Source organism: Lissotriton vulgaris, chromosome 2_1 (assembly GCF_964263255.1).
Source record: "Lissotriton vulgaris chromosome 2_1, aLisVul1.2, whole genome shotgun sequence".
Lineage (NCBI taxonomy): Eukaryota > Metazoa > Chordata > Amphibia > Caudata > Salamandridae > Lissotriton > Lissotriton vulgaris.
In genome coordinates this window covers 307,745,840-307,771,900 of record NC_141687.1, presented here as the reverse complement: position 1 = coordinate 307,771,900, position 26,061 = coordinate 307,745,840, and the positions used below count along the sequence as shown (strand labels likewise).

The 26,061-nt window shown below is 42.8% G+C and overlaps 1 protein-coding gene across 2 annotated transcripts in view; it reads right to left on the bottom strand.

The window, feature by feature from the left end:
- SLC47A1 (solute carrier family 47 member 1) overlaps positions 1-26,061 on the bottom strand; it is a 721,842-nt gene that overhangs the window by 218,123 nt on the left and 477,658 nt on the right. For both annotated transcript variants that reach the window (XM_086955002.1, XM_086955001.1), the window contains exon 8: positions 6,347-6,444. In XM_086955002.1, coding sequence (XP_086811128.1) covers positions 6,347-6,444 — 98 coding nt within the window. The remainder of the gene's footprint in view (positions 1-6,346; positions 6,445-26,061) is intronic.

The following is a 26,061-nucleotide window of genomic DNA, read 5'->3' as shown; positions in this document are numbered from 1 at the left end:
GCCCGCCCTCCGCACCTAAATCCCCCCCGCCATATTAGGATGGCGGGGGGACCGCGGCGGACGGAAAGACCGTCCGCCGCTTTTCCGCCCCGGTCGCCTTGCGACCGGGGCGGAAAAAGTTTAATATGGTGGCGGTGTCTAATAGACACCGCCAGCCATATTATGATGTGCTTCTTGAGATGCCTTTCCGCGGCGGCGATGCCGCCACGGAAAGGCATGCGGTCTTCACACTGGGGGCCCCATGCGGGCCTCCAGAGTGAAGGAGAGGTGGGGGGTGCACATGGGGGGGTACCTGTGGTACCCCCCCTTCATTTGCATAAACAAAGCGGCAGGCACCGCGCGGTGCCTGCAGCTTTGTCTATGCAAATGCTTTAATGCATTTTTAGCATTGTGGCGGGCGGTGCAGAGTGGCAGGCACATCCTAATATCCCCCACGGGACCCCCGCCCTTATGGCGGGCGGTGCCAAACCCCGGTAGGATGACGGGCGGACAAAGCCCGCCCGTCATCCTAATAGGCCCCTTAGTATTGGTGAGGATGTAACAACAAGTCTTTTCAGAGGATAGCCAGGGATTTGCAAGAAGTAACAAGATTGAGATGAAAGAATCATATCTGCCATGTACATTTTCAGGTTCTGCCTTACCAGTACCATAAGAATGATGTTATGATCCCTACAGAATATTTCAAACTTGACCCGGGCATCCACAGGTAGCAGGCAAAGCTTATCTAAAAAAGGACCTAATTCATGAGCATGAAATCTAAAATGGCCAACCAACTTATCATAAAAGTGCTGGCAAGGTAGTGTATAATTGAATTACCTTCTACTACTGGCTAAAGAATACAGACATATTGAGAATGCAGACAAATCTCAGCACCTGTGTGCAGGTCGGTAACACAAGGCCAATGCAAAACAAGCTAGTTAATATCTAAGACATGTTGTGGAGACCAAATCTAAGACACTATTAAGTAGCACATGGTCCTTCTGAGGGCTGGATACAGAGGTGGTACACTTTTCTAGTTAGTACAATGTATCCTGTGCCTATACAACAGTTGACTTCACGAATGAGCCCCAAAGGAGGCTAAACCCTAATGACATAAAAAAACTCCTGGATAAATAATTGCTGGATAGTTCCTCAGAAAATCTTCAATAGAAGACCAAGGAAGAGAAGAAAGCAGGAAGCCAATCTGCTGGAAAAAACTAAGGGGCCCATTAGGATGACGGGCGGACTTTGTCCGCCCGCCATACCATCTTAGAAAGGGACAGCCTGTATTTTTAACATTGTGTCGGGCGGTACTGAAAAGCTCCTGCCACGTTGTTCCTTGAAATGCTGGGGAGTACAGTAGGTACCCCCCCATATGCACCCCCCACACCTCCCGGAGTCCCTGGGGGCCCACAACGGGCCCCCAAAGCAGACTCTGCATGCCTTTCCGTGGTGGCAATGAAGCCATGGAAAGGCATTGGAAAAAGCCCATTCTAATATGGCTGGCGGTGTCTGATAGACACGCCACCATATGGAACCCTTTTCCACCCGGTCGCAAGGCAACCGGTGCGGAAAAGCGGCGGATGGTCTTTCTGTACGCCGCGGACCCCCAGCCATAATAATATGGCGGGGGGTCATTCTGCCACAGATGGCGGGTGACTCGCCCCCCGCCAGGCCAGCGGTGGCTAACTCCGGCCTGGCGGGGCCGACTAGCCCGCCATCCTAATGCGGCCCAAAGGATACCTAAAAGAAAGACTGAATCTAAAACACTGGAAAAAAAGAAGTCCAACAAAGGCAATTCATGAAAAATAAAATACTAAGAAATGTATTGTGTCGCAAGTAACTCCTATTTGCAGTCTCCTTTTATACTCTAGTAACCAGGAAGCTATCCCATCATGGGACAGGCAGGGTAAGGAAACACAAAAATCCACTATCTTCAATGGGGCAATTAATAACATTGCTTTTCTCCCCGTAGCTAGCTTCCTGCAAGGGGATTTTGGGAAGACACTTTTTGTTTTTTGTTCTCTTAAGCGATGCTTCACCAAAAGAGCCAGAGTTGAACAGAGTGGATACATTTTTCCTATTCATTTTCTCATAAAACTCTGTGGAATTATGTCATTAAGCTTCTATCCACCTATGTAGTTACTGTGGTCAATTGATTAAACTTAGTAAAAAGAGTAAGGACATCAGCATTTCCTTGTTGAGTATTGAAGAGGGCTTCCTAACTGCTACGGATCTCCTACCTAAAGATCAGGGCAGAAGACTGAAATGGGCTAACTTGATTCCGGAAAACTTCTTACATGATGTTTTGGGCAAGGTCGAATCGGAGGTGGGAATTTGTCTGGACCACTTAGCCCCTAATACTAAGATAGTTGATGCATTTAACGTAATATGCCAACAAGTAAATAACGACCTGAGGGCTAAAAATAAACCTGGTAACCAATGCAGCAAAAGATGGTTTGATCATAACTGTTCTAAAGCACACTCCGCCCTCTATAAAGCACTGAAAGAATCGCCCAGAAATAGAACACAAATAGCGATATTAAGGAAAATATATAAACAAGCTATTCATGGTCGCAAATCCCAGATTAAAAGTGAAGAGTGGACTGATTTGCTATCAGAAGAGGCTTGCGGGATAGTGCTGAATTCTGGGCCATTATCAACCAGCCTTTCTTCTCTGGGGTAGAGAATAATATCATGGAATGTACCATCCCAGATGAGTTGTGGCTCGCCCACTTTGGAAATATCTATTCCCAGCCGAGCCATGAGCCCTCTCAAGTGGCCCAAGTTTCCTGTCATTTAGGGCCTATAATGGCTTTTGGGGAGGCAGATGTTGAAAAAGCAATCAATGAAACACAAAAAAAACAAGGCCCCTGGACCAGACGGGGTCCCTGTGGACCTGTATAAGAGTGCTCCGAAATTCTGGGTCAAAATACTCACAAATGTCTTCAATGCCATAAGAGTAAATAATTCACCCGAGTCGTGGGCTAAGTCTATTATAATACCAATCTTTAAAAAGGGACAACGGGGAGACCCTGCCTGTTATAGGCCCATCTCCCTTATTGACTCTGCCGTTAAAATCTTAGGCAGAGTCATATTAGGTAGGCTGACAGATTGGCTTGAGGACAGTGGGATCATGTCTAACGCCCAGTACGGCTTCAGGGCTAGGAGAAGCACCTTGGATCAGTGTTTGAATCTCCAACTCTTAATCAGCAAATATACTATCGCTAAGGAGGGGTCTCTATATATGGCCTTTATGGACCTCTCCTCAGCGTTTGACCTAGTCAATAGGTCAAAATTGTGGAAGATCCTTCTGGGACTAGGCATTGATCCCCCTTTAGTTGGATTTTTAGCTGACCTCCACTGTGGTCTCTTAGCGTCAGTCAGAGTCACCCAAGCGGGAGGTGCACAAGTCACTTTAAATCGGAGAGGGGGGTCAGGCAAGGATGTATCCTGGCCCCCCTTCTCTTTACATTATATATAAATGCCTTAGAGCCAGCTTTGGCGGAGGCAACTGTGGACGTACCGCGTGTAGGAGCAACCAATATACCGGGTCCTCCTATACGCAGATGACGCAGTTCTCTTAGCTCGATCTGGTGTGGCCCTGAATAGCCTGCTAGCCTCCTTTGGTGATTTTATGACATCGCTATATCTGAAAATTAACACCTCAAAATCCCAGGTCATGGTGGGAGATTTTAGCAGGAAAAGGAAATGTAAATCTTTTTTTTGTAGGGGGGAGGAAGTAAAGAGGGTCCCTATCTTTTCTTATTTGGGTGTCATCTTGGATAATAAAGGAACTTGGGGTCCCCAACAGAAGTCCAAAAGCAATGCAGTAGCCAGGTCATCTGCGGCCCTGTTGGGATTCGCCAAACGGATGGGAGCGAGACCAATGGAGGCTATACTTAAAGTATACAAAGCAAAATGCTTGGCAATAGCAACCTATGGCTCTGCTATTTGGGGATATACAAATCAGGATAACATCCAGAAGGTGGAGAATAAATCCTTAAGATCCCTCCTTTCCGTACCACAGTCCACCCCTACATTTTCAACTCACTCAGAGCTGGGGCTGGGGTTTGTTACAGACCTATTGAAATCCGCGCCTGTAATCTGCTGGATTAAAACCTGGCTCAGCCAGGAAATCTCCCTAAATCATTTGATTCTTAAGGATTGCCTTGCTCTGGATAGAGCTCACAAGATCCCATGTTCACGAAATTAGGCAGACCAGAGCTCTTTCATTCTCCAGGGGAAGATGTTAGGGAGATTAAAATTGCCTCGTTAAATTTGTTTACAGCTGAGCGGGAGGCAACGGAGATGAAAATACCGTTTGTAAGAAGAAACTATGCATTAATAACTGCCCCGGGCCTTGAACCTTATCTTACTCTGGTAACGAGACCGTATCATCGGTTCCTTTTAACTAGATTTCGTTTTAATCTAATACATCTTATGTTAGGCTCTTTTTTTACCTGGGATACACCAGATAGGGCTAAACCTTGTGAATGTGATAACTTTTAAATACAGGTCACACAACATTTCATGATGTTTTGTGATCACTATGCAGAAACTAGGAAAAAATACCTGTTGCCGATCCTGAGGGAGGCGGGTTTTCTCCAGGTGAGGCCCGCTCTATTGTTTCTGCAACTCCTACCTAGCGCACTTGTCACTTTCCATGTAGCGAGTTATTTGGTAGCGTGTGTCCGTATCAATAAGAAGCGATATAGGTTACGGGGTATCCCTTTTAGTACATGAAATAATTGCACATTGGTTGTTTTTGTTTTTAAATGAAATACTGAGAAAGTTTTTAATCATGCTAACTTTAATTTATGTGGAATTTATATTTATCCTGTATTTGTATTTGATGGTCTGCTGCTGTTTATACCCTGTGATGTATTTGTATCTGTGTCTTTTTTTGATTTCTAATAATCGAATAAAAGTATTTTGACTGACTGACTGACTGACAGTTGATAATGTTGCTCCACCCCCTTAGCTAAACCCTGCGAGTGGATTCTGGGAAGAAGCTATCATGGATTCAAGGATTCGTCACCAAAGTACAATAATTATGTCCATAATTTCGTCCTAAGGGCCTCCAAAACGCAGACCGCCACTTAGACCCTACGCTGCTGCAGGCAAGGAACTCAATAGCCCTTTTGTGGTTGAGAAGGACTCTCTGGGTAAATGAGTCACTACTTGGGCAACTTTTCATGCACTAAGTACAAGGGAAGAGCTGGGGGGTTTCTATTAAAGAATGACATTTTAGTTCACCAACAGGCACATGCATCAATATTGCATTTTGCGATTCCTTAATTGCGAAAATTAAGGAATCGAATTAAGGAATTGCAAAATGCAATGCATCAAAAAATCGCTATAAAAATAGAGATTTCTTAAAATTCCTTAATTGCGATTCTCTAATTGAGAATCACAATTAAGGAATACTTCCCCATCCATTCCTATGGGCCTCGAGGCCCATAGGAATGAATGGAAAGAAATTCTCAATTTGCAATTCACCATTGAAAATTCGCAAATTAGGAATGCAATTTCAAGGGCGCAGGGGTGTCCAAAGGACATTGTCAAAAAGTCCAAAGGACACCCTGTTGCACCCCTGAAATCTGCTTAGGAGTAAATGTTGCACACTCACATGCCCCAAGGGCATGTGTGTGTGTAGAATGGAACTTTGAAAAATGCACTTTAGTGCATTTTTCAAAGTTTTCGCAAATTACCATGAAGGTCAACTTCATGGTAATTTGCTCCCCTTATTTGCGAATTCGCAAATTTTAAAAGTTTGATGCATTGCATTTAAGGAATCTCAATTTGAGATTCCTTAGATGCAATCGCAATTTAAGAAATCGCAATTTTGCGATTTCTTAAATTGCGAAACTTACTAAAATGTTAATGTATCCCAAAAATGGAAATTGCATTTGCAAACGGCCGAATGTTGCGATTCGCACCGTTTGCGAATGCAATTTCCTTTGATGCATGTGGCTGTAAAGGCCTAAGCGCAACAAAATTGGGCTGCCTGACCAAGACTGATTTATTCTATGCTACTTCAGACAATTCAAATTTGGGATGGTGACTGGATATCATTGTCAAAATATTGGCTGACATAATTATTGTATCCTAAGTATTGTTTACTAAAATACTGACCAAGTAGAGTAGAAAATCTACACTCGATAGGACAACATTGGTATAAACAATGTTTAGGGCATAATAGTTATCTCATGCAATATTTCTGTAGAAAATTTGGACAGTTTACTCCCAGGGAAAATATAAATATCAGAATCAAACCTCAGATTCCATAGACCAATAGTTACTTTATTTGAGGCCTGCACATTTGCATTTTTTACACAGAAAATATCTATCAAATTTGACTTACCTCCCCATGTCTCAACATGAAGCTTTCTGCACAAGATGTAGAAGAACAGGAGTATCATCTGGACGTACTGTGACATGGTGTTGGCACAAGCGGAACCCCTTTTGAGAGGGAGAAAAGGACGTTTTGCTTACTTTCAAAACCACTCTTTACACCTGCATGTTTAGTAACTATTGATATCTAAAGTCCAAAAGAGTTCTTCACTATATGAGCTCGTGGCCACTTCCAATCAGATGACATGTTACTAGCCAGACACTCAGCAGCCACATCCTCCCATGTACTCCCTCCCCACAGGGCCAGGAAGGACAGCGAAAAGTGGATAGAATCCCAAAGGTTTGGCTATTACACCTCATGTCTTACATGGGATAAGAACATGTTCAGTTTAGGACTAATCTGTGGCCTGAAAACTGGAGAAATGCACATATCAATATTAAGCTTACAGAAGTACTCATTATAAAGTCTGTAACACAGAGGCGTGCACACCGAAGGGGACACATGTGCTGTGAGTGTGAATAGATGTGCATGTTCCAGCATACAACCTTCCTTCAGAGATACATGTATGTAGAGATGCACCCTTTTAACTGCTCTTCCTGCTCGAACCGCAGTCTCTGTGGGACAGGGGCATTTGTTTTGTTTTGTTTTTTAATTTGTAACACCATATAATTTATTCTTCACGCCTATTTTCACAAAAAATAATCTTTCATACAGCAACATTTAATTCCAAACATTGTTGACTACAATCATTTTCAAAAGTCTCTTCTGTTGATGAACAGTGCCATTTGCGCAAAGGTAACAAGGAATCTAACTGCCATTATCAACTAGACAATTACAATTTTGCACTCTTAAACATAAGATCATATTACTAATAAAGATGATAAAAAGATGAGCATCCCACAGGAAACCTTGCCTTACTCAAACTCACACAAAGTGATGGCAGGACTGCTTGCCATTTGCCTATCCATTGACAAACTCTCGGGGTAGCATTCCTTTGCTCACCATGTTGCCTCAGTTTATAACTAGCCATCTGCAAATCATTCTTTTTTCATTTCAAATTAGTTTTTATTGGTTGTTTCAGCATCAACATACAATGAGTAGATCCAGTAGCATAATTAGAGTCAGAATTTCACGGGCGAAAATTACAGTACGCTACTTTACATGAAAAGGAAATGTCAATACAAAAGTACATAGCTGATATCTTGTCGAAAGTAGTAGAGCATATATCTTATACTCAACAACATTTTAGTCACAGCCATTTTACTCAAACAACATTTTACTCATCCAAAAAACACCATGATAAATAATACAATGATGGGAGTCTGCAAACACATGTTAATGGATCGTGGACGGTGTGGGACCAGTTTAAGGTGGCTTATGTGTCGTGAAATAGTTGTCAAGAGTTGACCACAGTTTTCTCGTGGGAGGGCGCCACGGTGTCTGTTGGAGGGCTACATTATCTGCACCACGTAAGCTGATTATCCAATTCAGCCACCCTGCGAAGTTGGCTTTGCTGGTATCTTTCCAGTTACTAAGGACTGTCTTAACTGCCGCTGTGAGTAGGAGATCAAGTAACGCCTTATCGTCTGCGTCAAGGGAAGGGTCCTGGGTGAATCCGAAAAGTAAGGGAGCTCTTTAGCTGGTGTAATGTGTAATAGTTTTGAGAGAAACTCGAATATCTTCTCCCAAAAATGTGCTACACAGTCGCATTCTAGGATAATGTGTGATAAATCACCTTCCGCACGTTTGCAATTCCAGCAAAAGGCGTCTGGGCTGATGTTGTGTGCAAATAATCGCGCCGGAGTCCAGAAGGCCTTATGAAGGAGCTAGTATTTTGTCTGAGATAATGTAGGGCTGATTTTGTGTCTCGTGCAAGATACCCATGTACTGGTCCATTCTGTTTCTGTGATTGGCCTGGACGAAAGATTATTCCAGAATTGTGTGATTGGGACAGTGAGGCTAGATTGTTGGGGACGACTGAGTCTATAGAGGAAGGAAACCTGATGGCCCAGTCTGTTTAATCTGGCAAGGTATGGTGGGAGGGAGGGTGGTGTCAGGGAGAGTTTGGTTTTGGACAGAGCTGTTTTCACGTTTAGAAAGTTTAGAAAGTTTAGAAAGCATCACACGTTTAGAAAGTTTAGAAAGCATCACACGTTTAGAAAGTTGACAGGGGCATTTGTAAAAGGCAAAGTAGCCTCACGCAGGAGGTGAGACTAAAGCCATTATGTTTTTTACCCCACACTTCTTCCACTGTCCTTTGCTGCTCCCTCCCTCTTCTCGTGCACTTTCCTCGTACAACATGGGGCAATGGGTCTGCCCATTTCATCCATTGGCCTCCCTCACTGTGACCAACAGCATTTTGCCTGAGATACAATGCGCCCATCCCTTTACATAACAGTCGCTTTTACTGCCAGGGCTGTAAGCTAATCTGTCCTTTGGTTTCTGTCAATGGATGTTCTGATAATAACACTTTAGCATGTTTAACATCTTAGAACATTCACAAATCTGGATGTTAACATGGATTAGGCATGCTGGAAAACACGTCTGCATGTCTATAAAACTGCATGTCCTGTGGCCTACTGCAGTTTACTCTCAGTCTGCGCATGTGCAGTAGATCTAATGTTATGTTATGAAAAAAGACTTATATCGCGCTCTAATACTCTAGAGTGTCCTGGGGCGTGTGTGGGCTGTGGAAGAGGGGGTAGGATAGATTAGATAAGCAGTTTAAAAAGATGAGTTTTTTAATGTTTTTTAAAAAGGCGAAAGTCCTGTGTATGCTGTAGGTCCACGGGGAGGGCATTCCAGGCAACTGCTGCTTTAACAGAAAGGGACTGGCCTCCAAAGCGTGAACTATGAAACCACGGGATGACCAGCTGGCACTGAGTGGCAGATCGCAAGGGATGGCTAGGCGTATACAGAGCAAAGCGCCACCTAAGGTACGCAGGCCCTTGGCCATGAACGGCCCTGTGGGATAGAATAAGGGCCTTGAATTGCACCCGTTGGGACACAGGTAGCCAATGCAGATCCCGCAGATGCTGCCGAACACTAGATCTCCGAGAGATGTCGAACAGGAGTCTGGCTACGGCATTCTGTATGATTTGAAGTTTCTTAAACAGATAACTGGGAATGCCAATGAACAAAGCTTTGGCATAATTGAGGCCAGAAAGGATGAGGGTGCGCGCTACCATTTCTTTAGCCTACCTAGGAAGCAGGGGAAAAAACCTTGGTAGGGCCTTACGGGTCCCGAAGCAGACTCCAGTAACTTTATTAATGTGTTCTGCAAACCAGAGATCTTCACCAAACCACACCCCTTAGTTCTTTGCCGGGCCACCCGCTGGGGCATGGGACATTTGGAGGCCACAAAGATTCTCTGAGGGCCAGGGGGAACTGGCCATACAGGAGTACCTCTGACCTATCCTCATTGCACTTAAGTTTGGCATGTGCAAGCCAGTGGAAAACAGACGAAAGGCAGATCTGGGCGGCATTAATTTCCAGATCAGATTCCTTCCAAGTAAATATCAGCTGGGTGTCATCCGCGTAGGCTATAATCAGGGGGGTCAAATATATATTGAAAAGCAGGGGGCTCAACGTGGAGCCCTGAGGCACCCCTGTTGAAAGTTTCCTATCGGAGGACGAGTAGGGAGGCATCCAGACCTGCTGAGTGCGATCGTCCAGGAAGGACTTCATCCAATCCAATGCAGGACCAGCGATGCCAATAGATGACAACCAGGCAAGAAGTAGCTGGTGGGGCACCGTATCGAAGGGGGCAGAAAGGTCCAGCAAAATCAGATCCGCCCTGCAGGATCCATCCAGGCACTCCCTGATCGCCTCTGTCATTTCAACAAGCGCAGTCTCTGTACTTTAGAAGGATCTAAACCCGGATTGAGCAGGGTGAAGAGCACTAGATGTTTCCTGGAAGGCCTCAAGCTACCAGAATACCACCTTCTCACAAACATTAGCCAAGGCGGGCAAAAGAGAGATGGGATGATAGTTTGATGGAACAGAGGGATCTAAAGAAGATTTTTAAGAAGGGGTAAGAGTTTAGCCTGCTTCCAACACACAGGAACGGTGGCAGTCTGAAGGGATATATTAATAATCTCAGCTACTTCTGAACAAACAACCTCAGATACCCCAGCTATTACTCGGGCCAGGCACAGATCTGTAGGCGAGCCTGATTTCAAAGATTTCAGAATAGCTAAAATGTCAGGCTCAGCCACAGGCAGGAGTTGCGTGAACAGAGAGGTAGGTAAACTGGAAATCAGAGGGGGCACCAGAGGAGCACTCCACTGTTCATAGGAAAACATTTCCAAGCTGTCCTGAATCTTTGTTCTTTTCTCAATAAAGAAGGAAGACCACTCCTTACACTGTTGTGCAGAGGCTGGCAGAGTCCTTTGCTCCGCACAGGGTGATAGAAAGCTCTTTACAATAGAAAAGATATCCTTGCTATTGTTGTTAGCTCTGGTAAACCGCCCAGCATAGTAGTTACATTTCGCTTTCCTAATAGCAGTGTAATATTCCCTCTGAGCTGTACTGAGTGTGGACTTAGCGGAAGGGCAGTACTGTTGACGCCAGCTGCGCTCCAATTTTTTACAACCGAGTTTCAGCTCCTTTAGAGTATTCAAAAACCAAGGCTTCGATGTTGAAAAGCGCTGTTTACCACTGGAAGCTGGTTTGGCAGTGGAGCTAACCCCTCGGCTAATCCAGGAGTCAAAGCTATCCACCGCCCCAACAAGATCAAGGACAGGTGCCTGGCGGGCCTGAAGCAGAGCTTCAGAGAACACTGGAAGATTATTCTTCTGGGGGCGGGCGCCAGGAAGTACGGCAGAAGTACGCGGAGACTCCCCCAAAGACCACGAAAACCTGATCAGATAGTGATCAGACTAGGTAACTTGTTCTGGTTCCCTTATAGACAAATCAAAATTAGTTCAGAGTAGGTCCAGTAAGTGGCCCCCTGAATGTAACGGCATCTTGACCCACTGGGTCAGCTGAGCCTGATTGAATGAGTGCAGAGTGGAACAGAGAAGGCTCCATTAGCTTGTTTGAATCCTCTGTTCTTGTCCTAGTATTACCTCTCCTTTTCTTCTCTTGTTCTCAGTCTTAGACCTCTCTCTTCTCTCACTCACAGACTGCTTTAAGGTGTGTGAGTGGCAGGATGGATTCAAAGCACGCTGTAGATGGTGATCACTGCCACGTTCCACATTTGGCGAGCAAGACTGGAGTCCAGTTGCCTGAGGCTCGGCTTGCTTTTGGGTATGGGTCATAAGTCCAGCTGGGGGATGTCCGATTCAATTGATATCGCACAGCATGGTTGATATCATCTCCGTGGCCGGCTTGATTCTGAGCAGAGCCCATTATTTGCTCTGTTCTGCTAGCCAGACACTACACTGCACCTGCAGCTTGCTTCAAATTCACCCCACCAATTCGCATACCTTAAAGCACCTGCCTTTTTAGTATGCTCACTGCTTAAAGCCTAGAACACACCTGCTCTCCAAGATCTCTAGAACCCCACATCATGATGAAGACCCTTGTGCGCAATCCCAGGGTTGAAATATGTAGGCACACAGAAGGAGGCCTGCTTGTTTACATTTACTGGAGCTCTATAGAATATTATGAACTTTGCATACCAATGTGCCTCCCTTCTCTCCTAATGGCCCCCTTGTAGGACTGACTCTTAATGACTTTTCACCTAACATACATGGCCCTAGAAAACAATTATCCTTCCATCTTGGGTCCATATCACCCATTTCTGTACACAAGCAAAACCACAACCTTCTTTACCACAAGTGGCCATCACGTGCGTTAATTTCTATCACAGTGAAGGAGTCAGCTGGCATATGTACCATCTATATAAAACTAATATGCTTTAAAAGTGTATTATGTTTTCTCATTTTGACAACACATTATATGTTTTGAAGTTTTAAAATACATTTTGTGCTTAATCGATGGTATGATGCATGTGGTGTCTTCCCTTATGACATCACTGTAACACAAGTTCTGTAGAATATAGAACTTAGATTGTAGTTGACTGATCTCTCATCTAGCAGTTGCTTCCATGCTACTGATGGATGAGGTGCATATGAATAAACCTGTTATAAACCTACAACGTTTCCAGTTTATCCTGTAGAAGATCTTTTATTGGCGATGAGCGAGGGATGAAATTTATGGTGACTGGCAGTTATAGCACCTCAAAATCAAGCCGGAGAAACATAGAAATTTGGTTGCCGTTATCAACTGTTGTAACATTTTGAAAGCGTATTAAAAAGAAATTTGTTGTGAGTTCAAATCAACCCCACGAGTAAGCGGGAGGATCGGACCCGCAAGGTACTGTCTAATTTAATTTTGGGGTATGTGTTGAAGAAAATAGGAACTCTGCAGTTAAAGGGCACAGCGCGAGTGCCTAATGGAGCATTGAGCAGCGCGAGGAGATGGCGCACAGTCAGCCTGTGTGAACACACTAGTTTGAAGTTGGTATCGTTCATGGAATTACATTCCCTGTAATTTAATTTTGGGATTTGCTCAAAAGAAATAAAAAGCTCACCAGTTGAAGAGCACAGTGCGTACGTTTAATGAAAGATTAAGCAGTGCAAGAAGAAGGCAAGCAGTCAGTGTGTGAGATCACGTCAGATTGAAGTCGGGGTTATTCACGCAAGTGTATTTCATCAGTGTGTATCGCAAACAAAAGAAGCAGTGCTGTTTTGCAAGTGAGATCACTTTGTGAGCGCATACCTTTGCGTGTGATCAAAGGAAAATGGAATTGTTATATTAGTTTGTAAAAAAAAAACGAATTAAGCTGAACAGATCCTTCAGTTATGAATTTCTGCAATTGTTAGTAATATTTCATTTAAAAACTAAAAAAGGAGAAAGTTATATTGAAGAAAATTACCGGAAAACTGGACCCTCTGGTCAAACAGCAGGCAAGCTTGTTAAAGTGAAAAGAGCCTGACAAGTTTAGATGAACCAACGTCGACTATTTTGGTAAACCAATTGGAAGCACAGCGACAAAGTAAGCTGGCCAATCTCGAGCAAGAGTGTCTCACAAAGTTAGGAAATCTATTGGTTGCTCAACAGCTCAGAAAGCAGGCCAGTCAGGGGCAAGATGTGTGTCATGTGAACTGCTTGATAGTAGAAACAGCGGTGACATGCACACCAGAAAGTAAATAAAAAAATAAAAAAAACTTTATTGAAACTAAAGCAAAAACATTGCAAATGCAGTAATATAAAACAAAGGATTAGATATTGAAAGTTATTTTAGGTGTATCTTTTTCTTATCCAGGAAGAAATTCAACTGTGACACACACACACATATAGGATTTTTACATTTGCGTCTTCTTCGGTGACAGGCACACCTTTTAAACAAAAGAATATATATAGTAATAATACTTATTGTATTAATTTAGTTTTAAGTTTGGATTGTAATTTTGAACGTTGTAATAGTGTTTAACATCTAGCTATATAAGATATCAACAAGTGTGACATGCAAAACATATCAGCACCTCCATTTTTTTTAAGCAGCCCTTGTGAACCACTTGTTAAATGGAGCAAGTGGAAGAAGATTTTTGTACATTGTGCAAGAGTATGTGATACAAACCTGAGTGCAGAAAGGAAGTATTGATTGCTTTTGCATTGTCTTGGAGGGGAAGGTCAGGAAGTGTTAGAAAATGTACCTGATCTAGCAGTGGAAGAACAGAGAGGGTTAAATGAATATGAGATATGTATTTTGCAATTAGATAAACATTATTTGCCAAGAGTGAGCATTATAATGGAAATATATCATTTTGGCTTAAGGGAACAAGGTACGGAGGAATCAGTTGAAGATTATTTAACTTGTTTGAGGAAGTTGGCATAAAGTTGTAAGTTTGGGGCAGCTAATGAAGAAAGAATACGTGATCAATTTGATTTAAAATGTAGAGAAGACAAAATTCGAGAAGAATTGTGGCTCAAAGATGAGCCTCCATTAGAAGAAGTAATTTCAATTGTAAAAAGAGTTGAACATATGTTAAAATGTGTTATTGAATAAAAATGAGGAAAAGTGAAAACTAAAACCACTGTAGAAGAGGTAAAAGAAAATGTATGTATTGTAAAAAATGAAAAATCCACCTCAAAAGTAGTGGAGGATACGTCAAAACATGTGTTTGAATGTTTTCGATGTGGCAAGTCTGGTCACAAGGAGGATTCTAAAGCATGCCCTGCTTTGGGTTTCGTCTGTCATGGTTGTGGGAAAAAGGGTAATTTTATAAAGTTTTGTAGATCAAAACAAAGATGTAAAAGAAGTAATTTGTCAAGTCACAGAAACAAAGCAAAATGATCATTCAATTGGTAGTGTGAAAATTGAGAGAATTGAGCTAAAAATGAAATTTGACTTAGAAAAGCTTCTTCGTCAAGAAATCATTACTCCTGTGGAAGAATCTGAGTGGTTGGCACCTGTTGTTGTTGCGAACAAACCCAATGGCGACATAAGACTATGTGTGGACCTGAGGTCCCTCAACAGGGAAGTAGTAGTAGACAAATTTCCTCTATCGAACATAGACGTGATAATGTCAACATTGAACAGTGCAAATTTTTCACAACTCTGGATCTTACTCAGACATATCACCAGATAGAGCTTACTTATGATTCACAAGACTTGACAGCATTCCTCACTTAAATGGGTGCATTTGGGTGCATTTAAATACAAAGGAATGCCGTTTGGTCTTGTGTCTGCTGCATCAGTTTTTCAGGGAGTGATGTCTTACATTTTAAAAGGTGTGAAAGGTGTCAAATGCTACCAGGCTGCTCTATTAATTTTTGGATCAAATCAGCAAGAACATTATATCAGAGTCAGAATAGTTCTGGAGAAACTTGAAAAAGCTGGCCTCACTTTGAAATTTGAGAAATGTATGTTTTCAGTACAAGAAGTAAATTATTTGGAACATTGTATTACAGCCAGAGGAATTAGTCTTAAAAAGAATTGGTGGATACAATTCTCAAATTAACTTCACCTAAAACAAAAGTAGAAGTTGTATCTTTCTCAGGTATGGTTGAATGTTATAGCAAATTCATAAATAATTTGGCAAGCAAATCTAATACTATGAGACTGTTATTAAGTAAAAAATAAAGAGTTTGTTTGGTGAGAAGATTGTGAATGTGAATTTTTAAAATTGAAAGAAACTTTGAAAGAGGCTCCCAAATTGCAAGCTTTTATCCCAGGTATAGACACTACAGTGGTGACAGATCCTAGCTCAAAGGGTTTAAGCACCGTCCTAAAGTAAACTAGGGACTGAAAAGAACATCCAATTGCTTGTGCTTCAAGGAGTTGAACTCACATATTTGAAGGTGCTTTGATATGTGAATAATTTATTGTATGATTACCGAAATCTTTTACAAATAAAAAAACATAATACTTTCATGATTAAAGCAATAGGTTAGTAAAATGGCATCTAAAAAGAGGTATTTTTTTATTTTATTTAAACAGCGGGTGACTTGTACATCAATTGATCAGTGCAATGCTTTTGGTGCATCTAATGGATAAAGCATAGTGCAAGATGAAACAGTTGTTGTGATATTTGTGATATACAACCTCAGGCTTCATGAGTCAATGCCCTGAATATTAGTACATCTTAACCATAAGGCTTAATGCAAGATGGCTAATGGCCATTCCATATAGTGATGTTAATGCTCAGTGGCAGTAGGTATGTAGTTATTATTAAATGCTGTTATTTTTTGTTCTTGAGTTTGGCATAAATCCTTTCCAGCGATGGCAAAGAACTTCCCGGTGCGTGCAAGCTCCATTGGTACTGTTGTGATATATATGAATGTTAAAGTCTCCTTGCATGTTGCATGTAAACATTGTTTAGATTGAACATTGTCCTTAAGTATTTGCGCCTTGGGCTTGCAAAGGCTGGACAGCAACAGATGACATGCTCTGCAGATTCTGTTTGATATTGACATAAGCGACATCCTTTGTTTCCAGCTGGTGTGGTTTTCCAATGTGCCCTGTAGACCTGTATTGGTAGAGTTAGAAGCCTGATCTACAGAACGTTTTGAAAAGCGTGTCTGCCCAGCCCGGCTTTCAGGTATGGTTGGCATAGAGTAACGAGAAATTAACAAAGGAGGGAGGTAGAGTACAGAGGTAGGATTCTTACTCCACAGACATAGATACATAAACAAAAGCACTCAGTGTTTTGTAAAATACCCCTCACACACCAAAAGACCCCTTGGTGTCATGCTTCATCATAGGGTCTTCGCACCCCTCTACCGGGATGCGGCGTGCTGCGACCTACGACTATGCGGGAGCACTGATAGTAATGACTATGTGTGGTGATTGTGTGGTGTAAGTGATAGGGATATTTATGTGAGTGGTGGGATTTAGTGAAGGGTTAAAAAGTACCTGGCTCGTGGGTGTATAGGAAAAAACTTTATTCACAACCCCGGGCTGGTACTATTAAAAGAAGTGAAGTGCGAGGTTATTATCTGTCGTTTTTATGGACAGTACCTCAGATGTGCGTCGACATGTTTCAGAGCATGTGCTACTTCTTCAGGATGGGGGCACAACTTCCCCACCTTACTCACGTTTCACTAATGTATTTTGTGTTAGTAACAAAAAGTGAAAAATATTTTTAAGTGTTTTAAAAATTATAGGCTATAGTGTGCCTACAGCGGTTTTTTGGCTCAGGATACATGCAGTTGCATGACTCATTGGAAATTGCTTGCTTGCTTCATGAGCACTCTAGAACGTCTGGGGGTTGACTGCTATTTGTGCAATAAACTCGGGATGAGTTGTCCTCCGTACTGCCTCACACGCTGCGCAGCGTGTGGGGCAGTACGGAGAACTGTGTGAGGGGTATTTTACAAAACGCTGAGTGCTCCCACACCCCTGTGGGTAACACTCCTCCTAGTCACTTGGCATAGAGTAACTTCATGTGAGTGGGCAAGACCCTCTGCGCCACGGATAACTCTAATCCTTTCTATATAGTGGTTCCTTGAAATGATCTTTCCCTGTTTTTTAGCAGGTTCTTTAAGCTAGCTGTTGGCAGTTGGATGACCATTGTGTGATGAGCTGGCAAGCACAGTGTACTATTAGCTGACCCAAGGTACCTAGCCCATTGACTAGTTTTGTTCAAGAAGACTATTTGAAGTGCTTCACTCAAGGTGCCGGGGCCTGCCTTGATCACATGATAATACAGTTTTACTATATCTTTTTTACATTCTATATCCATTGCTGTTAGGTTAAACTCAAGTCGAATTAGTGTGCGCCTTGTCGAGAGTGTCAACCTAAAGACATTTCTGAAAGCCATCATATGCAAATGCTCCAGTTTATCGGACAACAAACCCAGGAAAGCCAGATGGCCATAGTTTATAGTTGGAACTAGGTTGGCTTGTATTACTCTTCGGATTCCCTCCGTTGAATGGCTCACAAGATTCTGGTGTATTTTGCCTAGGGCGTGTGTGACCTTGGCCGCTTTTGCCTCCAGTGTTTTGGTCTGAAGTGTTGTTCTACTAGTATCTGAGAATTGTACTCCCAGGTAGGTATACTCGTTTGCGGTGGCAATGCTTAATAGACCGTTGTGCCAGCACAGCAAGGACTTTTTGGGTTTGTCTTTCATATAACAGAGATGTAGAGTCTCCAAAGCCCTTTTCCTGCCTATTCTGGTTTGGTCCAGAATAACAAGGTTGTCCGCGTATTGCATGATAGGTATTCTAAGGTGACCCAATTTGGGTGGGAAGATGTTGGTTTTTAAAAGTGCAACTCCCAAGTCCGCAATATATAGGTTGAACAATGTTGATGCAATCACACAGCCCTGTTTTAGCCGTTTGTTTTTGTAGATCTTGGCTGTTGCATGTGCCTGTGTGAGCTTAGTGCCGACTCATGTGACAATGTGAAGGGACTTAATGGCTGCCAGATGTTTCCTCGGTATACCCCATTTTGCAAGCTTTGCCCACAATATGTTGTGATCGATGCCATCAAAAGATGCGCTATAGTCGACAAAGCAGGCGTATAGGGGTGAGGTTATGCCCTCTATGGCCTTAGTTGCTAGGGATGATAATGCAATGGCGTTGTCCATTGTTGAAGAGTTCAGACAAAATCCTGTCTGGTATTGAGGTATTATTTGGTTGTCTGTTATCCATGCCTCTAGCTCTTTCAGAAGCACTTTTGCATATGCCTTCCAAGCAACGTCTAATAGAGCAATTAATCTGTAATTCTGTAATGAAGCGTTTCCTTTCTTGAAGATCGGTTGCAGGATGGAGCCTTTCCACGAGTCTGGTACTCCTGAAGTTTTATGGCAGTAATTGAATAGACAATGCATGTGGGGTGCCCAAAAGGTCCGATCTTCATTGAAAACACTACCTGGTAGCCCATTTGGGCCAGGAGCCCTATCCTTCCTTATGCCTTTCAATGTGATCAAAATTTCTTTTTCGTTGGACACGAGAGCCTCCTTCTCATATCTTTCTAGATCATAGGTCTTCAAACTGCGGGCGCTCCCCTTTGGGGGGGCAGCATATTTTCAAGGGAGCGCACACTTCACCCCACCACTTCACCTTCGTGAGTCATGTGTCTCAGCCCGGGCTGCTGCAGCTCCAGTTGCTGGGGGCTCGGCTGAGTGTGTGTGGAGCCAGAGGTCAGAGGCCAGAGGCGCAACAGTTGGGGAGGGGGGTGGCGGGGTTCTAATTCTTCCAGCAATAGGAAGAGTAGACATGCAGGGGCTCTAAGAAGGGGTGACAAAAAACAAGGCTTTGTTAACACAAAATGGTCTTTTAAAGACCAGCTTCTGAATTGAACAGATTTGAATTGTAGCTTAGCCCTGCAGTCTGATGGCGAACGATCATGTTTGTGTGAAGTACTCGGTGAGGCTGGCTGCTCCAAAACTGTCTGTGTGTGTGCCCGGGAAGCTGTCTCATCCTGGGCTGACACAAATGATGAAGCCCTTTGAGCCCTATGGGAATTGCACACCTGGTGTGAAGGTATTTGTATCCCCCAGGTCTTAGTCAGAAGCCCCTTTATGGGCGGCACCCTTATCTAGTCAAAATACACCACTGGGACCAGCAGCTACCTCATCCCTCTGGTCTTCGCAACTGAAACTTGTCAAAAGAGCATGCCTTTGTTCCGGATTTCTCTTATCTCTGATCCACACTTTGGGGACCCTCCTGCGCCCACAGGGAGTATCCGAACTGCGACCCTTTTGCAAGTCAAAACTGGTCAGACAGGAGGTCCTGTATGTTTTTTAAGGCCATTGACATGGCTGCCGCCACCGATTCAGATACTGTCAATTCTCACATGATGATAAAATCTGTGTCCGTAACATATCTTACTGCTGTGTCCAGCCTTATGTACCCATGCTCTTCAGCCATGTCTGCGTGGAGATGAGTGACAAAGGGGGACTACAGATTATCAGTGTTTAGCAATGCAATCAGACCCCACCGCCCTAGCTACAGTGGAAACTTGCAGGGAGGACAGAGATTGAAATGGGAAAGCTCACAGGGGAGACTGCCCACTGGAGCTCTTCTCAAGCCATGTGACGTCTTAAACCGGAAGCATGGCAACACCTGGCCGTACTCCACATAATCATGGATTTTTCAATTGTGTCAGAAAGCATGTTTTGTGGAACTTCTTTTTCTGATGTCTTGTTTAGGGGCAAGGATGTGTCACAACGGCCAGAGCTGATGACTGTAGAGCTGGGAAACCAGGCTCACTTCTTGATGCCTGCTAAACATCCTGTGATTCTGGACAAATCATTTAATTTCCTGTGCTTTCAAAAAATGAATGTGTGCTTGTGTAATGTAAAAGATGCTCCTGTAAAGCGCTCCAATACCTTTGGGTCCAGTTCGCACTATATAAAACTACAAAAAATATATTACAACATTTTGTGAGCACTCCCGTATCAAGGCACTGCTCAAGACTGGAACTGGAGCTCAACCTAGGTATGGCAGAAGTAAGAATACATCCACACATTGTCTCTGTGGAGAAAAACATGCACTCCCACACCTGTGTTTTGGGAGTGTTTTTGCTAATCTAGCCTACATGTTGTGTTTTATGTCAAAAATAAAGCACCAATGTAATTTTTTGTGCTAATTATTTTCTTGGAGACTTTTCATTTGAACTTTAGAATAAGCACATGGACCACCAAAAACTTCAGTTTACTAAACACTCTACCTTTATTTAATATTATTTGCCCTATACGACCTGGGCTCTGCAGGAGGGAATGGCCATCAATGATGCAGAGTGCCAGCTTCCAGAACTTTTTTGTCAGGTGGTGGTGGTGGGGAGGGGGGGGGGGGCTCCACGTGTAAAAAGGTTTAGATGGGGGGCTCGGCCGACAAAAGTTTGAAGACCTCTGTTCTAGATGGTGATCTTCGGCCTCCACGGATTTTGTCCTGGATTTATCCTGATCGACGTATTGCCTTGTTGCATGGGCTGCCCATTCTTTGGCGGGGACCACAATGTGTATGTAGAGGGAAACATCCTTTACAACGCATACAAAACAGGAGAAAATTGTTTTTAGAAGTCAGAGAATGGGCGCACTGCCAGTGTGGAAGCACTAGACAAGAATAATAGGAAATGGTGCAACTGGGTGAGTGGACAACCATGTAACCACTCAATGGAGAAGTCAGCGAACTGTCCTAATCCAAAAGTAAGTAAAAAGACATAGCCTATGCACACACTTAGTGGGTATAATAGGTCACTGTGTGGCCATTTATAAAATAACAAATCAGTGCAGAGAAACAACAATGAAGTACAAAGTAATATATGATTGATGTAAATAAATGGACATATGATGACAACAGCGTTGTGGTCTCCTTGTTTAATGTATCACAGCTTGAAAACAACCAGCCGACACGTGTTTCATCACACCAGGAACACAGAGACCCGGGAGAGACGAAGATAACGAGACGTCATCAGACACCAACCCCCACAAGGCCATAGAGCGACCTCTATCAGCTTCAATGAACATTTCGGATACTGAATATATCGGTACCACTTAACTGCCAAACTATTTCCCGGGTGACTTAAAGAGCGCATTACGCTTAAAAGTCAAGCAATACCATTTGAATACTGGAACTTATCATGGTCTTGGGCCCATCCGGGTCGGAAGTATCACCGGAAGAGCGACCTCCTGGTCCAAGCACAACCATTTAGAGCCCTGAAGATTCGCGTGATGCGATGAAACACGTGTCGGCTGGTTGTTTTCAAGCTGTGATACATTAAACAAGGAGACCACGACGCTGTTGTCATCATATGTCCATTTATTTACATCAATCGTATATTACTTTGTACTTCATTGTTGTTTCTCTGCACTGATTTGTTATTTTATAAATGGCCACACAGTGACCTATTATACCCACTAAGTGTGTGCATAGGGTATGTCTTTTTAAATCCTTTACAACGCAACCATTACATCGCACTACACTTACAACGCAGTCCTTACATCGCAACATCCTTTACAACGCATGTCACTACAACACAGGCATTACAATGCATGACACTACATCGCATGATACTACATCGCATGTCACTACAATGCAGGCATTACAACATATACCATTACAATGCATACCATTACAACACATAGTACTCCATCACTATCCAAAACCTACCCTACTGTTGCACACCCTGTAGTTTGAATAGTAATTTTCACCCCTACACTATCCAACACTTCCCCTACTGCTCCACCCCCTGGAGTTAGAATAGTAATTTTTACCCCTATACTATCCAATACTTACCTGAAATGCAATGTAATGGTATATGTTGTAATGGTGTGCGTTGTAAAGGTAAATTGCAATGTAACGGAATGCGTTGTAAAGGTAGTTTCTAAAAATGCGATGTAGTGTCATGTGATGTAATGGAGTGCGCTGAAAAGGATGTTACGACGTAAAAACTGTGTTGTAAAGGCATGCATTGTAAATGTATGCGTTGTAACGTCATACATTCGTATGTAGCTTCCACCATTGAGACTGTTGACATAGCTCTTGTTGGGAGCAATTAATGCGTAGATGCGTCTCCATTTGTCGTCTATGATGGTTTGTTTCAACTGTCAGACAGAATTTGTATGCAATCATCTGCCCGTGGACATTTCTTTCTCCTATGCTGTTGCTCCGCCAAACAACACTGCTTTTTGCTCTCTTTGTATTCTTTAAAGTCAGCGAGGAGCAGAGTTAAATTACTCAATAATTGAAAAAGAGGCGTTGGCCATTTCCTGGGCACTTAAAAAGTTTTGCAAACTTATTTGGGGAACATTATTCAAAGTATTCACGGATCACAAACCACAGAGGGAAATTGTTTCGAAAAAGTGCCTGGATTTTATTTCCTCAAGGATAAGCCAATGGGTGATCTTCTACAGGATTTTAATTTTGAGGTTGAACATCTACCTGGTGTAGACAATGTAACTGCAGATTGTTTGTCCCGTTTAGTATGTGATGTAGAAGATCTATTAGAGGAAGATGTTCTAGAGGATGAAGTCTTTGTGAAATAACTTCAGGAATTTTTCATGAAGTCTCCCTTTGAATTGTTCAAGGGAAGAGCTCCTAACACAAGTTTGTGCCCAAGTTGGATGACTTGGATTAAAGGAATACAAGATAATTGTGTTGGTGCTTGGAGACTAAGAGAAGAAAAGTTGCAGCTTAAAAATAAAAAAACTTTGATGAAAGGAAAAGAGTAAAAGACGTTGATGTAAGGGTTGGTGATTTTGTTCGAGTGAAGGCACCTGTAGGTGCTTTGTCGTGATCCATATACACAAAGCCAATTTGTGTGACAAAATGTTTTAGGAATGCTGTTAATTTGGAAGATGGAAGAATTTGGAATATGAATAGAGTAGTTATCCTAAAATCGAATTCAGAAATAGGAAAAGATGGTAAGGATAGGTTTGATGTATAAGTTGTCTCATTCAGATATATGTCGAAGCGAGCGTAAGACAACCATACTATCTTATCTGATAGACTATGTTAACTAGTACATTTATAGTTTCATTATGTTATATATGTATCTTTTTAATGTGAATTGTAATTCTATGTTTTCTGCACATGTCCTTATTGGAAGGGAGATGTGTGGTGTCCTCCCTAATGACATCTCTGTAACACAAGTTCTATAGAACTTAGAATGTAGTTGACTGATTTCTCATCTAGCAGTTGCTTCCATGCTACTGATGTATGAGGTACATATGAATAAACCACTCTGTTATAAACCTACAACGTTTCTAGTTCATCCTGTAGAAGATCTTTTAATGGGTTATTTTATTTGTGTCTAAGAGGCTCTAATTACACCATCTTAATTTATCATTTAATAATAGTTCAAGTTCGATGGCACTTGCTGCAGGAGAAACATCAGCCTTAAGTGAAGCACTGGCCAGCTCTCTGGCTCCTTGCCACCTCCACTCATAACTCGGTCACCACTTTTGCCAAATTAGTACATGGCACACACATAGGAAGGTCTGGCCTCTATCATGTTGTCCTACGGCTGCCGTCCACTGCTCGATTGTAATGATTCTCCCCAATGGCTAAAGTTTCTCACCCTTGAAGTCACAAATCTACTCTCAATTTATAGATGTGTTAAAAAGGGTCAAAGCTTATGGTGTTTCAGATTTCTTTAAAATTGCATCTAAATGCCGCTGAGACTAATACATGGTGCATAGATTATTGGAATAAAAGGGATGTGACAAACAGGTGAAAAACACAGGGCTGGGTCTGTGCCGATACAAGGACTCATAATTTATGAAAGTGGCAGCTCCATTAAAATATACTTTGTAGGACAGATGCTTAACCCTTTCCATGCTCATGACGAGCTCAGCTCGTCATGAGGTAGCCTGGAGCTGTGCTTATGACGAGCTGAGCTCGTCATAAAACCATAATAATCAAAAAAGTCAGCACAGGAGGGGAAAACACCTAGCAGCCATAGTGTTAAGCCTACTGAGACCATCTGTGGCATTATTTTGCTGTAGCTGAAGACATCCTGTCTTCTTGGTAGGGCTCTTTGCATTTTTTGTACATATTGTTTGCTTTGCGAGCTAACCGCTGTTCTGGCTTATGTATAGGTCAAACTCAATGGTTAGTATTTTTTGCTCTCACCTACAGAGACCGCCTTAGCTGTCTGTTGTTTAAGACCCATTGCCTAAAATACACTACACACCGAGGGGGCTTTAGATCAAGTGTCTCCTCAATAGCCGTGCGCGTGTATTACTGTATGCGCACTTCGAGCTATTATTACAAATAGCTCTTTTTCACTATCCGCGCTACTTAACAACAACTAAATCTTTTAAACATTCTTCGCGCTGGTGGTTCATAATAAAGTGACTACGATCTGCATTTCTTTGTCCGGTAAACCATTGTTACTGCGCAGGCGTCAAAGAGTAGTTTCTCTTCTCGCGCCTCCTCTCGCGCGTTTCTCCACACTGCCGGGATTCAAACGCCCCGTCTCTGCCTTTTCAATGGTTTCTAGGCAGCTATATAAAACACCAAGGAGCGGTCTACAAATTACCTCCACTTCCGCTCGACTTTCCACTGGGGGCACCGACGGACAGGTGAGTCTCCTGTCGATGCGTTCACCTTCAGCTAGCCCCCCCCCCCGTTTTTTCATGTAATTGAATTTGGTACACTCGAGCCGATCAGTTGGACGGTCCCCTTCAGCCCTTTAGACTCAAACTCAGAGGCTTATTTAAGACATTTTGGCTTAATATTTCGGGCACTTGAACAGCCCCTTATTATAGACAATCCCTGGGTTAGTAACTTGGAAGACCTATCAATGAGTATATGCTACTAGCATTAGGCAGGCGCTTGGAAGTTATCAAGAAACCACATAGAGGTTTTATGTAACACACCACAGCATTATGCTGTTTTTTCAGTGACTGGTTGTGGGTTGAACTGTGGGTTGAACAGTTGGGTTACCACCACACGTCTGTAGGGTTTTATGTGTAGAGCAATTGGCGTGGACACGGTAGAGCTATGTACTTACAGTGCTCCTTTTTTCTACACTACAGAGAGGGGCCTCATACTCCCGAGCGGTTGCCGGGTGAGGTGAGGTCTTCACCCACACAAAGCTGGGTGAGTAGCATCATGGAGAAATGCTTCATGTTGTTTAAGCTATTATGCTTGGTCATACAATGCTGAATGTAAATTTCATTCAGGCAGGTGTGTTTTGTTGGCTTGGTATCTGTGCTTTCTTATGGCTGCGTGTGTGTAATACAGTGTTTTGTCAACATTTTTTCTAGGAAGAAGATGTTCTTCTCCCCTTCCAGTGGGAATTCAATTGTGACGATTCCTGGTAGATATGTAACTTTATTAGTACATCATTTGTCCTTTTTACTTAACACATCATTTATAGTTGCAGTAGCGTTCTTTATGGTCCTGAAGAAAGCCGGGGCAATGCCCCAGAGGCTGAAACATGTCGACCGTTCTGCATAGCGCCACGGGGTAGCCATACTACTCGGCGTGTTTTTAATGTATGACACATAGGTTGCGTTTTGAATGTTGTACAGCGCCTGTGTAGTCAATTTTAATTTATCACTATCACTTAAGCACTGCACTTTAGGACACACTATTTCTTCACTCTGGACATTATGGCTAGATTATTGACATCCACTTTCACAGCGACACTACTTGGTCGGTTGTGGTTTGGTATGATCAACAAAACATCCCACATGACGCAAAATCCACCATAAAGGGTGGTCTGATGGGAGTTTTTCCAGCCTATGTTTCTCAACAACATATGTTCACACATGCACCCACTGTTGCACATTTGCCAGCACAGCTGAACCCCCTCT